The following is a 17,436-nucleotide window of genomic DNA, read 5'->3' on the forward strand; positions in this document are numbered from 1 at the left end:
ATGTTGTGATCAATGGTGTCAAAAGCAGTGCTAAGGTCCAGGAGTACCAGGACTGAGCACATGCCTTCATCAGCAGACATTAAAAGGTCATTGGTGACTTTAAGCAGGGCAGTCTCAGTGCTGTGGTACTTCCGAAAACCAGACTGAACCAGACTTATTTTCCAGTACAGTGAGCAGCTGTTTGGACACAATTCTTTCTAGAATCTTTGCAATAAAAGGCAGTTTTGAAATTGGTCTAAAATTATGTGGGAGGGAGGGATCTAAACCAGGTTTCTTTAAAAGTGGGTTCACGCAAGCCGTTTTAAAATAATCAGGGACACAACCAGTAGATAGGGAGCTGTTGAAAACAGAGATCAAATGGGGGCCAACAGAATCCATTACTTTCAGTAAAAATTTTGTAGGTATTACATCAAGTGGGCTGGAGGACACTCTCATTTGTGATACTGTTTTTAAAAGCTCAGACAAGTCGATGGGATAAAACTGGTTAAAACTCTCTTGTTGCTGGTGAGGAACCTCTGAGTAAGAGGCAGTGGGGGTAATTCTTATGTCATGTCAGCACAGTAAATGTTAAAAGGCTCTGTTCTGGTTAAGACCTGCCATTTCATCTCTGTCCTCCTCAGAGAGAAGCTAAAGCAGCTCATCGAGAAGAGGATTGGAAAGGAAAACTTTGTAGAGAAACTGGGCTTCATCACTAAGCATGAGCTGTACTCGAGGGCGGCTCAGAAGCCGCAGCCCGTCTTCCCGTCTCCAGAGCAGATGCTGTTCGACCACGAGTTCACCAAGCTGATCAAAGAACTGGAGGGTCAGTCAGAGACCGTTCTCGACTCAAATTAATTTGGTGTGGAGTTTGTAAAGATTCCTGAGAGTTTTTACAAATGATTTCTCCCGCTTAACTCTAAACAGGTGTGATCACCAAAGCGGTTCACAAATCCAGTGAGGAGGAGAAGAAGGAAGAGGAGGTGAAGAAGACATTAGAGCAACATGACAACATTGTAACTCAGTATAAAGAGCTGATCAGGGAACAGGTAAACAGAGCTAAGTGGTAGTGCCATTTTCAATTCTGCGTGTGGTTTTGTATTATTTGATGTTATTTCTGTTTGACGTTCTTCCCTTGATGACTATTGGAGTTTGATTGTGTGATCCTCAGGATGCTCAGATCCAGGAGCTGAAAGAGCAGGTGAAGTCCATGTCATCTCAAAATGAACAGATGCAGGCTACAGTCACCCAGCAGCTGTCCCAGATCCAGCAGCACAAAGATCAGTACAACATCCTAAAGCTAAAATTAGGTGGGTTCACCTCATTGGTTAACATGTAACAGGTGTTTTGTGTCCACAAAGAAAAGCAGGGTCATCGTTTATCACAAGAAGTACTCTTAATCCAATCCTTAAGGCAAAGTTGAAGACCTTTAATTATCTTTCTGTGTGTGGTGTTGTGCTGTTTTCATATTTTTGGCCACTAATCCTGTTTATGATGAAGTTTCTCAGATACGGGGCAACAGTGATACGCAGCGACATTGCAAGTTTTACAACAGAGGCCACAGGTCGACAATATGTATGATCAGAGCGGTTTTAAAGGAATCCTACTTACAATTTGGGAAATATACATGTTCTCTTTTTGTCACAAACACAACGTAAACATGACAATTTGTGATTTTAAGGGGAGTTACATTGGTGCCAAAAGGCTTTAGAATTTTCTATATTCCTGCACAAATATGACCTAAAACACACTCAGAGTTTCTCACTAGTCACACAAAGTAGATCAAGCGAAAACCAATTACACAAATGTGGATTATTATACTTTGTAATTTATTCAACGAGGAAAATTATCCAATATTGCATAACTGTGAGTGGCCAAAGTATGTGATTATGTAAAGATGAGCACCTTAAACTGAATCCTGAACCTGACGGGAAGCCAATGCTACAAAAACAGCATTGGTGCGGTGTGACTCGTCTGACTAAACCTGGTCAATAGACTTGCAGCAGCATTTTGGACCATTTGCAGATGGTCCAGAGACGACTTGCTGAGGCAGGTGAAGAGAGACTTACATTATTATAACCGGGATGAAATGAATCTGTGAATTATCGTCTGAAGTTCTGGTTTTGATGCAACAGGTTTGAGCTTGTTGATGCTCATCAGACTGGAAAAGGTACTGAAGATAAACTGCACTCTGCTAACTCATGTGTTTTCCTTGTTTCCTGATAGTAAAACTGAGTGTAGCAGAGTCCACAACATCTTATCTAAAGAATTTAGATAGTGTGTAAACTGTCATCATAACTGCGTATATTAAACAGACTTGCCTCTGAAGAGACAAAAAGACAGTCCAAGCTTTTGCCTTTTAATGTAATTTTTTTACTGTACTCAAACCGCTCTAATAAATCGGCCAGTGTGTCGTTATGAGATCGCTGTGTTATATTACTTGAGCTGGTTGTGTAATTGTGTGTGTATATCTATGTATGATTACCTTACAAAAATCAATGGAGGGGGTAACACTTCATTGATCATGTTGCATTTCCTGTTGAGTCTAACATTTTTAACTAAGTTTGTGTATGTGGTCATAACTTCAGGTAAGGAGAACCAGAGTCAGTCCAACAGCCAGGGAGACGGCTCCCAGCTGAACGGGCTGCAGACGGAGGAGCTCACACAGCTCAGAGAGGAGGTGGAGGAGCTCCGCAAACAGCACACACTCCTTCAGACACAACTCGGGGACAAAGACGCACTCATCAACACCCTGGTTAGTCAGTATCTACGTACAGTATTTATTTATTTGTTTGTGTGTGTGTTCATGCATCACACTCAGGGCTGATTTCAGAGGCACAAATTTCCATAACATAAAACCAGTAATGAACAAAGACCATTTGTCAAAGTTGAGCTGTTGTCAGGGGTCGCAGAGTTTATCACGATGTCTGTCTGTGTGTGTTTGTTTGTGTAAGCTTCAAGAGGAGACGGACAAGCTGTGCAGGCAAAACACACTCCTCCAGACACAGCTCAGTGACACCCGGGGGGCTCGTTTCCCCAAACAACAGTAGACAAACTGCCTTTCAACTCATCACTGTTGCCTGAAAAACAGTTGACATCATTACACAAATTGTGTTTAGCTTCATCCATTCATAACAGATAAACAGCACGTAGACTTTGAACAGTAAATGACCAAACCACACTTCACTCACCATTGTGACAACAGCCAGACATCATTACACTAAATGGACGCCAACTACAGTTTTCAAACATACCAAAACTACTCACAACAACAAACAATTTCTTACAACAGACAATTTTCAAAATTTATTAATTGTACAAGTTATGTTTAAGCAGAATCCTTCCCAGTTTGGCTTCTTCCATGTCATGATTTGTTGCCTTTTTTGTTGTTGTTTTTTTTTATCATTGTAAATTGAATATCTTTGTTTTTTGGACTGTGACAAAACAAGACATTTTAAAGATATCACCTCTACAGTCAAGAGTTAATTGATTGATCTACAAAATAATCAGTAGATGAATCAATAATGGAAAATAGTCATTAGTTGCAGCACTGGTCTAATCTTACGATTATAATTGCATGTGCTGTATATATTTTGTCCTCTCATAGTGAAATCTACTCTGTAGCATACAAAGTATCTAAAATTGGCTGCACATTGATGACAAAATTAAAATGCTCTTATATGTATTTGACAGAAAAATGTTATATTCTATAATATAACACGTAGGAAGTGAGTGCTTCCACTTTTGCTACTTTAAGTACATTTAGCTGATAATACTTCTGTACTTTCACTAAAGTAACATTTTAAATTCAGGACTTTTACTTGTAAGTACTTCATCCACAACTGAGTCACTAATATAATATTCTCACTGTATGTAACTGTAGAGGTCGCAGACAGCAGAGAGTTCAGCGGGAGGATCGGAGAACACAGAGCTGCTCAAGGTGGGATTCATCACTACTCACTTCCCCTGACTTTTGTTTCCTAATGAATGTGTAAAGAACACTGCTGGTATTCTGTATTTTTCTTATCGTTAACAACAAATCCCGTGAAAAGATGAATACAAAGAAAAAAATGGTCTGCCTCTTCATCTCTTATCTTCTGTCACTCAGCCTAAAGCCCATTGATCCTATTGAAGATGGTAATCTTAAAGATTGGTCATGGTGATGAAATGTTATAACATTTTAACCAGTGTGCATCATTTATGTATTTTTAATTGTATTGTGGTAGAGTGGGATTAAATTTATTTGGCTGCACATGCAATACTTGTTAGCGGGATCTTTGACAATAAGAAAAATATAGAATATCACCAGACTTGACCTTAAAACTTCAATCTAAAGTGTTTTCTTATTTTCAGAAAATGCATTTACTACGTTTGTTTTCTGCAGGAGCTGGAGGCTCTGAGGAGTCAGGTCCAGTCCCAGTCTGCAGAAATCAACCAGATGAAGACAGAGAGACAAGAGCTGCTGAGAAGAGCTGAAGCTGCGGTAAATATGACATTTTGTGCCATATATAGATATCCGCTGTCATACCACAGGACAGAAGCTTCTGCCCTAAGACTGTGAAACTCCTTAAATCATCCTCCACCATGTAAAACATTTTTATTTATTTTATATTTTTATTTATTCATCTATCTACTGTATATAATCTTTATATGTAACGTAACGTTACATATAAACTTTCAAAGGCCGGTCATTTCATTCGTACTTATTACGGTCCTGCTACAGTCACGGATACCAGATTTTTAAAAGAGATTTTCCCATTTTTGATTTATTGTTTGCTGTCGGGAAGTAAGGAGAATTTTAACTCGAATGCTTCTGAAATAAATGACCTACCCTAACTTTAATCTTGTTAGACAACACTGTGTTGTAAAGTAATAAATAAACAAACCTTGTAGCTATTCTTCTTAACCGACACTAAATTAATCAGCTTTCCACTGGTTTCTGTCAGACCTCAGACGCAGTCCCCAGCAGTGACGGCTCATTAGACGCCGCCAAGATGGCTGAACTAGAGAGCAGACTCGCAGCCCAGACGACTGAGACAGAGAGACTCAAGGTGTGTAGAATAACTGAATGTTATACCAAAATGTCTGTATGACTATTGTCTCTGAAGCATCACTTGGTCCTGATTGATTTCCACTATTTACACACTTGTTATTATTAATACACTTGTTTATTTATTCATCAGATGTTAGGGTTTCTTCCTGTGTTCCCATTATTTGTATTTATGGATCATTCTATTCAAGATCTACACCCTCGGCCTGTCATTGTCCCATTCCGCCCCTGACTCTTTGTCCTCTGTTTTCTCCATCTTCGTTCTTGGTTCAGGAGGAAGCAAAGAAGTCGTCGGAGGGCCGAGCTGAGCTGGAGCAGCAGCTGGCTTCAGCCACCAGCACGGTGGCCATCCTGCAGACGGAAAAAGCAAAGCTGCAGACGGAGGTGCAAGAGTCCAAGAAGGAGCAGGATGACCTGCTGATGCTGCTGGCGGACCAGGACCAGAAGATCCACAGCCTCAAACAGAGACTTAAAGACCTGGGAGAGACGGTAGACAGATATTTCTTTTCTGAATTCATCAGTAGTTGTAAGTCTGGTCATAATGTTATAATTGGAGGTTGTATAGACGAGGCAAATGCTAGTTGGACTGAATGACAGTAAAATACAGAAGAAAAAAAAATGGGACACGCATAATGATTGTGGTGCTGATTGTAGTCACAACCTATCAGACTAGGTTGGATTGAGTTGTTCTAGTCTGGGCCTGTTGGTGTTGATTGTCAAGACATAAAATCATACAGTGTTGATTTTGTCAACGAAAACCGTGACAGAACATTGCCGTTGACAATCTTTTTTCCATGACTGCAACGACACTACAAATAAATAATAACTTTACTGTAGTCTATTCTATGTCCAGCACATTGTCCTCTGTCATTACTCATTCATTACATCCTCCTCCTCTGACTATTAAGACAGAAACGTCTGCGTATGTTGGTGAAAAGAGGAGTTAATTTAATGGGTTTCTAGTCTTTTAAGCTGTTTAACCAGTTAAACTTGGTGGTAGTTTTTAGTAGCAGAGATGTCGTGACTAGTAAACTTTATGGTAAGAACAACACCTTCAGAGACATTACTTTGTGTCCTGACCACTCAGCTGTGTGTGTTGTGTGTTTGCTTTAGTTAGACTGTGACACTTTCCTTACAGGTGGAAGATGAAGATGACCTCGACGCTAGGGATCAAACAGATGACGATGAGGAGGATGAAGATGAGGACTAGAGGAAATAAACACTGAAAGAGTGAAAAAAGGAGCGATGGGAAGTTGTTTTCCAGCAGGCAAGAAAAGACACCTGAGAAACAAAAGCATAGGACTAATATATTGAAGATGTTTCTCTTTCCAGCTGCCATGACATGTTCATATTTCTTTTCCCCTTCTGTCACATCACATTTACATGTTAGTCATTTGGACTGTTTTTGATGATGTGGTTCTTCGGTTTTCAGTGACAGCTAAAAACACGTCAGTGCATTCATCTCTGCCCTTTTACCGTCAGGTTTTGATGGATTTTTACCAGTCTTGTGTTTATTGTAATGTATTGTCATAAAAAAAATGCTAGGTTCATTTTGACACACAAGTCATCTGGGAAATTTAGAGATGAGGATTTGAAATGTAGCAAAATTGCAATTATAAGCAGATGTGAGATTATTCTCATTTCATCATAAAGATGCTGCCAGAGCTCTTTTGGCTTTTTCCCATCCTGCTCTGCTGCTCTCACCAAACTTAAGATGCACCTACAGCAGTAAGATCACCTGCAACATGTCACTGTGCTGTGCCCTGACCTCACACCCCCAATCAGTTGGAGTGTTACACTATTTCAACACTCAAGAGTTGTTTCATTTCACTTTGACGACACACCCTATCTGCTCTACAATATGCTGCAAAACACTGACCGAAAAGATGTAAAGACAAAAAAGATATTTTTGCAACTTTTTGTCCAGTTCTGGCATCTAGCTTCTGTATGATATTGTGTAACTTATCAATTTATGAGCCACACTGAAATGAAAAAAGAATCTTATCAGTCTTTATGCCTGTATGGAGGAGTAATTGTAGATAAATAAAATTTTACTAAATCCACAATGAGATTTTTGCGTATGGCTTTTCACACTTATTTAAATATAGGGCACGAGAACTTCTAACACGTAGCCATCATATGAATACAAATGATGCTTGTGTTTCAGTATCTTTCTCTTGTCATATCATTGCTTCTTCAGATTTGCCAAATAATGTCTTTGCTGGCAAAGATCTAGGACTTTACAATACCTGAATGATTCTTTTGCTGATTATAAACTGCAAAATGTTTTTTTTTTCCTGCAAAACCATTTTTGTGATCATATAAAAAAATAAGTCAAACTTTTTAGATGCATCTTTCTACGATATTTACACAACATGAATGTTTCAGGAAATATCTGATATAACTACTAGTTATATCACTAGTCTAAGCATTCAACGCCCCCTTCAGGTACGTGATTGGTTGTTTGGGGGCATTTTTATGTCGTATTCCAGACTGCTGCGAATTGGGAAATTTCCAAGCTAAAATACCCAAATTTCAACCTCAAAGCATTCCAGGTGTATGGTGGTGCATGACGCCGAAAGTGAACGAAAAACATGGTTGACCGTGAAAAATTGATAAATATATTTATTATCAAATTAGTTGCAAATAAAATGGTCAAAACATGAGGTGATTCTTCTTTCAGTGCAACACACCTGTTTCCCCTTTTTTGAACATTAATCTTATCTATATACCAGCTGGACTGATACTGTCTAGTTTACAGATAATTGATACTTTTGTCTGTATAATATTAGTAAAGGTGTCAGTGAGACTTGTGTTAGGGCATGTGTGCAGTACAGATGCTCTTCATAGAGGCCTCTGCTGTTGTGAATCCTCTTGTGATGGCTGTGTTTCAACACTGGAGGGCAACAAATGCCCTCAAATAAAGATGTGCACCAAACATCACTCACAAAATGACATATGTTCTTTAAAATAGTATATGAGGAATGCAAGAAGGATTCAAATGAAAATTTGACATGACTGTCACCAGTTGTCAGTATTCAGCTACTGTCAGCTACTTTTTCTCACCTGAGAGCTGAGATTCTACATTCAATTATCTAAACATCATCACTCTGTATCTATTGTGTATTTCCTCCGTTAAGTGTCTACCATCAGTTAAAGCTGAACAGAAGAGTGCTCCTCGCACACACATACACACAGAACCATATGGGATCCATGCAAAATACTGTGATATTTATCGTGTATAACAGCTGTACACTGTTTAGACCACATTGAACCAGTTCCACATGCTTCAGGGCCCCGAGGGCACATTGTGTATATTGTTCACTGTGACCTTCAAGGACCCATCAAATACAGCGGACACAATAGGCTACACACGACAGCTTCATTGTTCTACTAATCAATATCATATGCTCCAGGTTTGCTGTGTGTCATTTAGATTAAAACATTGTTTTAGGTATATGAACCATGCATGCACAAATGCCAACTATTTTAAAACCAGATTTTGACCCAGGTACAGAGAAACACTATAATGGCCCAAGCCCTTAAAATGTCATCAAACATCCCACTAGCAAAGTTAGCTAACTTTCTTTCAAATATGGAAATCTTTTTATTTGGGTGAAAATGATTAAATTTCCAGAGACTATTTATAGCAAGAATCTGTTTTATGAGGTCATAACATACACAGTATATTTTTAATAGTGTGGATTTGTTTTATGTTATTAACTCAGCGGAAATCCATTAGCCCTTTTACTTTTTTTCCTGCACACATTTGATCATTAAATTTGATTTGTATCTTACTTATATGATTTTATGGAGGCTATATAGGACATTTACTTACAGGGAAACTCACTGTGCTTTACATTAAACAAACAAATAAATACAAAACCAAACAACATAAACAACCCTGATAACCACCAACCCTCCAAAAAAACAAATATAGAGATGAAACTGATCAAAAAGGCCCTCTGAAGCTTTCTCACATGTCATGTTGGAAACCACGGGCTGACGGAAGGTACACGGGACTACCCCTGTGGTAGTTCAGTACAGTTTTTCTAAGACATTATCTTTGGTCTCATTTCTGCAAGGGGAAAACATCTTGTCTTAGGGAGTTTGACTCTCATTTTATGGGAAATCATTTTTTAAAGACTCACCCTTTAATGACCCAGTATATTTGAAATCAACGTGTATTGCCTCGCCCCTCCCTCCCCTTCTTCCTCTCTCGTCGCATCCTGCTCTCATCTCTCCTCCTCCTTCTCTGGCTCTTGTTTTTCTTTTTTTCCCTCGTGGTGACTGTGCAGGAGGGGTATGCTCTGTCTGTGAGCTTCTTTTTTATTTTTTATGGGAGACTCAAGGTCGTGCCGGGCATCATGACTTTTAAATAACCATCATGCAACAACCACCGATGTTATAACACGACTCGTCTCAGTCCACCACCAGCTCCAGCTCCACCATCACCACCTCTTCAGGGAAAACTAACACCACCTGCCGACGCACCTCACACCATATGACCGTCTCAAAGGTGAGTTTAGTTCAGTCTAACATCCCGCAGCACGTTAGTTGTCTCTTGTCAATCTGCAGGTCGTATCTCTGCAGCTGCACGGTAATCGGATTGTTCTGGTGACAGTCGCACAGTTTTATTTTAGGCTGTTACACTTGCAGCGTGGCTCCGAGCTGCAGCTCTGCCATGCGGCTTCTCAGCCTTCTCTAAGCAGGCAGGGAAAACGCAACTCGACTCCAGGTTTCAAGTGTGCGCGTGAGGTAGTTTTAGCTGATCATTTGTGGCAGTAGGTATAGTCTATTGTGTATCTATGTCAAACACAGACCAGTGAGCTTCTTTAATAGTGTGTTAATCCCTTTGAATAGACACAGTGTGGTGTTTGTGCACAGCTGTTTCTGCTCAAATCAAAATCACTTTTCTAAATTAGATTTTTCCCTTATTCTTAACATTATGCTTTTGATTGTTTTGGCTGTAAAATGTCAGAAAACTAGTGGAAAATGCCCCATTGTTATTGTCCCTGAGCCCAAGGTGTAATCCTCAAATAGCTTGTTATATATTCAGCAGTCCAAAAGCACAAAGATTTTCAGATTACTATCATAAAACACAATGAAATTCACAAAATTGTCAGATTTGAGAAGTTGGAGCAAGCTAATTATATTTGGAACAATGACTGAAAATATTGTTTTTCAGTGCTGATTAATTTTCTGTTAATTGACAAATGGACAATTGAAAAATGTAACAAACTAATTGTCTAACTAATTAACTATTGTTTATTTAGATGCCTGAAGCTTCCCCACATGTCACTTTTGAAAACCACTGATTATTGGATTGGATTATGAGATTATTTGTAAAGCGAGAGCGCAACAATCTGTGAAAATGTACAGTAGATACAGTTATATTATTTACTGGAAACTGCACAAAAAATCATATGAAACACTGAAAAGATGAGCCATTCAGAGTTGATGAGTTGATAAATTGATCCCCAACAATACTGATAACTGATTAATCATTTAGGTTATCTTTTCAAATGTGGGAATTTTGTCTACTTTGAATGCCTGTTGTTTATTTTTTGATAATTTGTAGGATGAAACAAACTAAGGTGGCACCTAACAATTATTTTTATTATAGATAAATCTGCAGATTTTATTTCTCGATTATTCTTTAAATAAATGTTACATCGAACATTAGCTTATCGTTTCAGCTGTAAATAATTAATAAATAATATTAAATAACAATTCTTTATTTTGTCTGAAGCGTCCTTGAAAATTCCCCACATCTGATTCATGACAAGAAATGTCTGTCGTTCACTGTAAACTACTGAAACTTTCAGGAGTTTCTCTATGATTGTAAGTCTTTTGGTTTTATAATTATTGGTTGGACAAAACAAGCAATCTGAAGATATCACATTGGGTTCTGGGAAAATGTTTGCAGACTCTGATTCACATGTCCCATCAGCAACAGGATCTTCAAAACCAGAATAAACTGTGTTGTACCCATTCAGATAATGTCATCTTCATGTCTGCAAACACATCATTAGTTGAGTGAAATCTATTAATTTGCTCGGTGGGTGGCTCCAGATCCGGTTCACCAGATGGTTTGGATGCATTGTTTTTACTCACTTTTGTCTGGATGGACGTAAACAAACTTAAGACAAAAGAAAAAGCAGTTTGAGAGTTTGGTGTTTAATGACCCGAGTTTAATGGTCACCACATGTGGAACAGTGGGAGAGATTTAGGACTTTGTGCCAGTTGGCTTTTCTAGTGTACCATGGCACATCGCTCCACAGGGGCAGATCCAGAGCATGCAGTTTGTTTGGACTCAAGAGCAGTTTTAACATTATTCTGACCAATAATTCAATATTACTGTTTATGGAATTTTTTTTATCATGTTGAAATCAGAAAATATTATTTTTACTGTTGTGAGATTTAGTTCAGCCATATTCCTCAACTTTTTAGCATTAGCTCCAACTGAGCGTTCTTACCTGAGGCCCAGCAGTCTGCAGGACCCACTTAAATGAAGATTGATATATATATTGACTGTAATTTCATTAACTAATGATTAGCAAGACAAGGGCATGTATAAAAAACGTACTATTTTGTCAGAAATTGCTGTTTTACATCCATAAATGGTAATCAATGGTATAGTGAGGTGAGCTACTACAGTTTGCTTTGTACAGAAAGTTGTGTAGTTCTGTGTATTTGAGCTCAACATTGTGGGAAATACACTTCTTTGCTTTCTTTCTGAGAGTTAGATGAGAAGATTGATACCACTCACATGTCTGTGCGTTAAGTACTGAGCTGAGGCAGGGAGGTGCTTAGGTTAGCATAAAGAAACCGGGGGAGAATAGCTAGCCTGGCTCTCTCAAATATACTTAGCAACAGCTCTAAAGCTCACTAATTAACACACTGCATCTTGTTTGTTTAATCCGTACACGAACAGAAATGTAAAAATGTTACGTGCTGTAACTTTGTTGGCAAACAACATCCTTGTTGTGAGGAAACGCTTACAGAACGTAACTCCCCCCTAAAACCCCAAACTGTTGTATAGTTCTCTACTGGGGAATACACTTATTTTATGACAAAATAATACCACTCTCATGTATGAGAGGTGTTGAAGTCAGGAAATGGTTAGTACTGATACTACTGGCTACTAATACTTATCGTGATAATTATTGATATCGAAAGATATGAAACTTTTTATCGTGATAGCATTTTTGGCCATATAGTCCAGCACTACTACCTAAGTAACCTGCATGTTAGATCACCAGCTTTTCATTCACAAAACTGAAAGGTGTTTCAGACTGTAAACAGCAGCAATGTGCAAAGTTTAAGTGTGACAACATGAGTCATGACTTTTGGAGTTGTACAGACTGTAGAAGTGTCATGCCAGCACTAGATCTGTCTAAGTAGGTTTGTCATGTACCTAATGGCAAACGCCGGCCAAAATGAGCATTAGACTGATGAGTTTGCAACACATCTTCGCTTGTGGGAAACTCAAAACTCCCAGTCAAAAGTAAACCTCACCCCTTGTAGCTGGCTTTCTTCATCTTCACGCTCTTTAGACATTTTTTTAATGAGGTGGTTGTGGTATTTGAAGAGACTGTACTCTTTTTTTGTTTTATTCTACTCTGTCTCTAGTGAAATCTGTTGGGCACTTTCATGTTGGGCAATACACTCTAGCCTTTATCTCTGGCATGTTATCACAAAGACTGTTAACACATACCTCAGATTCTCCCACTTTGTCCAACTTGTGACGTGCATTTTGTATAGAAGCTCACTTCTGATTCTCAGAAACAGACTCTTTTCTTTACTGAGTGCCTTCCTGTGAAAGACATTATTTATTTTGTATTGTATCTCACTGTCACTCATGTCAAAACAGTAACTAGAGCTCAGGTTTCTTTGATGATACACACGCTCTTTGCTGGTTGAAGGTATCAAAGTCCAACCTGCTGTAATAACTGCTGTGAATCAAATGCACGCTTTTGAGCAAATAGGCCCTCTAATCAAGAGGCCATATTGGCCTTCAGGCAGTAAGTCTATGTCATGCTGCTGTTATTCAACAAAGTGGCCAAATAACATGAGGTATAATCTGTATTCTAGACAAACAGTGCACCTAGATTACCCCTGAAGCCTGTTGATATTTACTCTTAAGATTGCACTCTGCACTGCAAGTGTAGTGGTTTTTTTTCGTGGGGAAAATGAGACAAATTGAGCAGGAGGTGTTGTACTAGAAAAATCTGATTAACTGATTAGTTGATCGACAGAAAATTATCAACAACAATTGTGAGAATCGATTAACTGTTCGAAGTAATTTTATAATCAAATATAGCACACATTTATTGGTTCCAGGTTCTCAAATGGATATATTTGCTGTTTTATTTTTTTTTTGTACTTTTCCGTGATGGCGCACTGAATATCTTGGTCCATTTAATAGCTGATCTGGAGCTTTCAGTCACATCACACAGTCTTCATTGAAAGATGGGTGTTGGAACTGCTTAGCCAACGTGGACAGGAAGTTCATAATTGCTCAGTAAACATGGACATTTGAACATCTATATTTCCTTGATGACTGGGCAATAATCCATCGGCTGATGAGGATCATGTGAAATAGCAGAAAGCTCCACAACAACTACTAAATGGACCATGAAGTGAGATTGTTTTGTAAAGGTCAAGATGAACTGAAAAGTTGGTCAGACAAAATAAGTTACAATAAACAATTAATAGAAAATTAATATACAGACAAATTGAGAATGAAAGTAATTATTAGTTGCAGGCACATATGGTTTTGATGTATTTTTACTTTAATGCAAATGAGTCAAAGACGTTAGCTGATAAGAAAATGCCCAACTGTCCCTGATGCCTAGATAGCGTACATACTGCTCTGCCCGGTGATGTTTGAACTGCAGAATGTGTCAAGTTTGTGGCATCTTAAAGGATCATTATTTTTTACTCCACACAGACGTGAAGAAACCAATTAAAGGCTGATAGTTCCTTATGTAACCAGGCTAACCTGTCGAGGGGGGTGTGCGTCTGTGTAGGCGTGTACAAAATGCTATATACAATACAACAGAAGATGGTAATATTATGTAGCTTTGTGATCAATATGACTTATTATTCTAATGTAATCTTGAATTAGTCCAAATATTCAGTTTACAAACTGAGAAAAGCAGTAAATCCTCACATTTGAGAAGCTGGAACCAGAGAAGCGTTGTCATTACGGGCATGTTAGCATGCTGACGCTGGCATTTAGCTCAAAGCACCACTGCTGGAACCAACAATGACAAATGAAAACAAACTGATTAACTAACCGTTTCAACAAAGTAAATATGTGTACTTGTGTCCCCTAGTAATGTGTCGCTCCCATTCTTCACTTAAAGGAGCCGGCTCCTGTCCGAAAGTGTCTTTATAGAGTTGTGTAATCATTTCTTAACCATATTTTCATTAGCAGGGTGTTATTTTTGTTACAACTAGGATAGTTATTCTTGACATATCCCACTTTTTAACCATCAATATGACAGAATATTTCAATGTATTGCATTGCATTTTTGTGCATTTTCTTTGCAGTGACCAGGAGAAGTGGTACTAAATGAAGACACGGCTCTCGGAAAGGAACCAAGCCATGTAATTCCCATCACTAGTGCCCCCTAGCAGCAATTGAAACTCTGTGTGCACCATGTATCTTTATTTGCCCTTATTCAGGGTTATATCACTGATTTAGTAACATGTTAGCCTAAAGCTGAATGAGATCATCTCACATGTCCTCTGTTGCTTCACTATCAGAGTCAAATGACATTGTGCCTTGAGGTGGTGGTGGAAAACCTGATGTTGCAACTAAAGGAGGCCTCATACATGACTATACCTCCAGAACAAAGCCCGCAGGGCCTAGTCTCTGACTCCACCACCACCTCCTGTGGTTCACTCATGACTAAACCTAATGAAGGTCTGCCTCTCCGCCCAGTAGGGTGGAGGTGACTTCATAGTGTTTGTACCCTGTTACTTTTTAGCCCACTGTTCTAAAACTGTCAATGGCCCAATTGATACAGACTTATACTGTCTTTGTCAGCATTCTTAAACAAATCATATCATCTTAATCCTCTATAAAATGTCAGAGAATTAGACAGTATAAACTAAAAAAATTTTATGAAAAACAGCAAATCCTCACATTTTAGAAGCTTTTGACACATTTGAAAATTGACTCAAATGATTAATCAATAATCAGAATAGTCGCTGATAACCTTTCTGTTGGTTGTTTCAGCTCTGTTTTGTCTGATTCCTCACTTACCCTCTTTTTTTGTTTTGCTGTTGGAGTGTGAGGAGTGCATGACGTGATAATTACAACTCTTTAACACTTGTTATCAAGCATGCAGAAGTTTCATTTTTAAGTGGATTTATCATCCGACACTTTGCGTTGTGATCAAATCCAATCTTTGTAATTACAGTGAGATGTTTGATGGATTTTTATATTTGCAAATCACTCGGTGCTAGATGCACTCGAGGCAACACCCAAACGGATTCAAAAGTGCACAGGCTTTAGGAAACAATCTGCTGGTGGATGGTAAAGATGATTACTGTACTTGTCCTGACAATGGTTTGGAAATCCTAAAATACTCTTATGTAACTAGAGAGTCTGCACGTGACTGCGGACACTCTCACTGTTATAGTCACACACAGACCGCCTAAAGACCACCAGCTTCCCCCGACAAACCAGCTCCTGCTGTTTCTTGTAACTGCAGGGCAGTGACATTTACACAGCAAAGCATAAACAATTGCTTAAAGAGACCTGTTTGTATTTCCAGTCTGTGCTTCTTCTCTTTAACTGTCATTATGAGTCATGAGTACATTCCTGTCACTCAGATCAGTCGTGGCAGGTTGTGCTGCACGTTCCTGACATGACAGCTGTCCGACTGTTTGAGGATTATCTGGTGCTGCTCCCACGTGGGGCAAACAGGGAGGGGATTACTTAAAAAAAATAGTGAGTCTATGGATTTGTTCAATGTCAAGCTTACAGGGCTCTTGGACAAGTTTTTACAGGAAAGAGGAAACCTCTGCGCTCCATTTGGACACAAGTGAGTGAACCAAACTGTCTAAAATCTGACACTCCAGGGTAGCCCTTAATGTTCTGTAGCCCCAGTTTCTGCCTCTCATTAACTTTACATCTGTTTTCTGAAAAATAAATACCTGGCAAGCTTTGAAAAACCTGGTAAATCATTTAATAAAAAATACTGCTGTTATAAAGATATTTTCCTCAGGACTCTTCAGTCTGGATTAAAAAAATATTAGTTTGTTTGCTTAGTTAGCCACGCAACTAACTTAAAGGCCCTTTTAGCGGTTTAGAGTCCAGAATGGGCACCAAAACCAGAGCTGAGTGACTGGACAACGGAACTGGGATCAGCAGCCTCCCAGTGAACAGGGACCAAATACTGCCTCTGAGACCGACAGAGGCCAGTTTGACGACAGGGAATACAGTACAGAGGTGATTTACAGTGGCTCTGGCCAGGACTCTGATTCCAGGGTAACGAAGCCAGTGGCGGGTTCAGGAGGGGAGAGAAGAGGGTTCAAGCGTGAGAGGCTGGGCATCAGAGAGGCAGCGACGGCGTGTAGAGACAGAATATTTTCACATTAAACTCGGTGGCCTAAATGTTTATTATGATCAAATCAAAGCTGGATTGTTGAAACTGTGGAATGACTTACCATTATGTTTATTTATTAGACGCTGAGAGCTTTTGTAACGTAGTAAGCCTGCACAAAACTTCCAGCTGTGAGGAGGGGCCTATTAGACTATTGCCTCTTAAGATACAAATGGTATTGCGAGACAGGACGTGCCGGGGCTAGCTTGTTAGCATGCTAATTTCAGTAGATATCTCTGCAACAGAACACCTTTGACATAACTCCCGAACTGATACTTCTTCACATTACGATGATAATGTTTTTTGAATGTTTCAAACTAAAATTCTGATTATGTGAGTAACTTTTGCTGTCATATCTGTTTCAGCACCAGCCGCTTAATACATTTTTTTTTTTTGCCACTATCAAAGTAATCTGGCCACAGGCCAGACATTATTGCTGGCGGCCCAACTTTGGTCTGCGGGCCGCCTATTGCCGACCACTGATCTAGGGCTCCATCCACTAAAGTCAATGTCTGTTGATCTCCGTACCCATTCATCCCCCATGCCACTCACTCTAGAGTTCATATGTACACCGCTGTCTTTGATTTTATCGATGTTCAAATAGATTTTTCGGTCTTCCATTGAACTACATCAGCAGCGACAGGATGTATTTATTTAAGTAACACTGTTTCAGGGTGTGCTCCTGTTTCTTAATCGTGAAGCAGATGGGTTTCTGATTCATTATTAATGTGGAGAAGGAGATGGCCTCTTACGTGTGTGTGTGTGTGTGTGTGTGTGTGTGTGTGT

At 39.1% G+C, this 17,436-nt stretch overlaps 2 protein-coding genes across 7 annotated transcripts in view; both read left to right on the forward strand.

Moving 5' to 3' along the window:
* Positions 1 to 7,092, forward strand: part of uso1 (USO1 vesicle transport factor) — a 22,749-nt gene extending 15,657 nt beyond the window's left edge. For all 6 annotated transcript variants that reach the window (XM_046047688.1, XM_046047691.1, XM_046047689.1 and 3 more), the window contains 9 exons: positions 621 to 802; positions 904 to 1,025; positions 1,148 to 1,286; positions 2,565 to 2,731; positions 3,860 to 3,916; positions 4,361 to 4,459; positions 4,923 to 5,027; positions 5,300 to 5,515; positions 6,165 to 7,092. In XM_046047688.1, the coding sequence (XP_045903644.1) occupies positions 621 to 802; positions 904 to 1,025; positions 1,148 to 1,286; positions 2,565 to 2,731; positions 3,860 to 3,916; positions 4,361 to 4,459; positions 4,923 to 5,027; positions 5,300 to 5,515; positions 6,165 to 6,236 (1,159 nt within the window). In that variant the 3' untranslated portion in view covers positions 6,237 to 7,092. The remainder of the gene's footprint in view (positions 1 to 620; positions 803 to 903; positions 1,026 to 1,147; positions 1,287 to 2,564; positions 2,732 to 3,859; positions 3,917 to 4,360; positions 4,460 to 4,922; positions 5,028 to 5,299; positions 5,516 to 6,164) is intronic.
* A 2,157-nt stretch (positions 7,093 to 9,249) lies between these two features.
* coro2aa (coronin 2Aa) overlaps positions 9,250 to 17,436 on the forward strand; it is a 44,740-nt gene continuing 36,553 nt past the window's right edge. The window contains exon 1 of the mRNA XM_046046781.1: positions 9,250 to 9,545. Within this exon, the coding sequence (XP_045902737.1) occupies positions 9,531 to 9,545 (15 nt within the window). The 5' untranslated portion in view covers positions 9,250 to 9,530. The remainder of the gene's footprint in view (positions 9,546 to 17,436) is intronic.

Source organism: Micropterus dolomieu, linkage group LG04 (genome assembly GCF_021292245.1).
Source record: "Micropterus dolomieu isolate WLL.071019.BEF.003 ecotype Adirondacks linkage group LG04, ASM2129224v1, whole genome shotgun sequence".
Lineage (NCBI taxonomy): Eukaryota > Metazoa > Chordata > Actinopteri > Centrarchiformes > Centrarchidae > Micropterus > Micropterus dolomieu.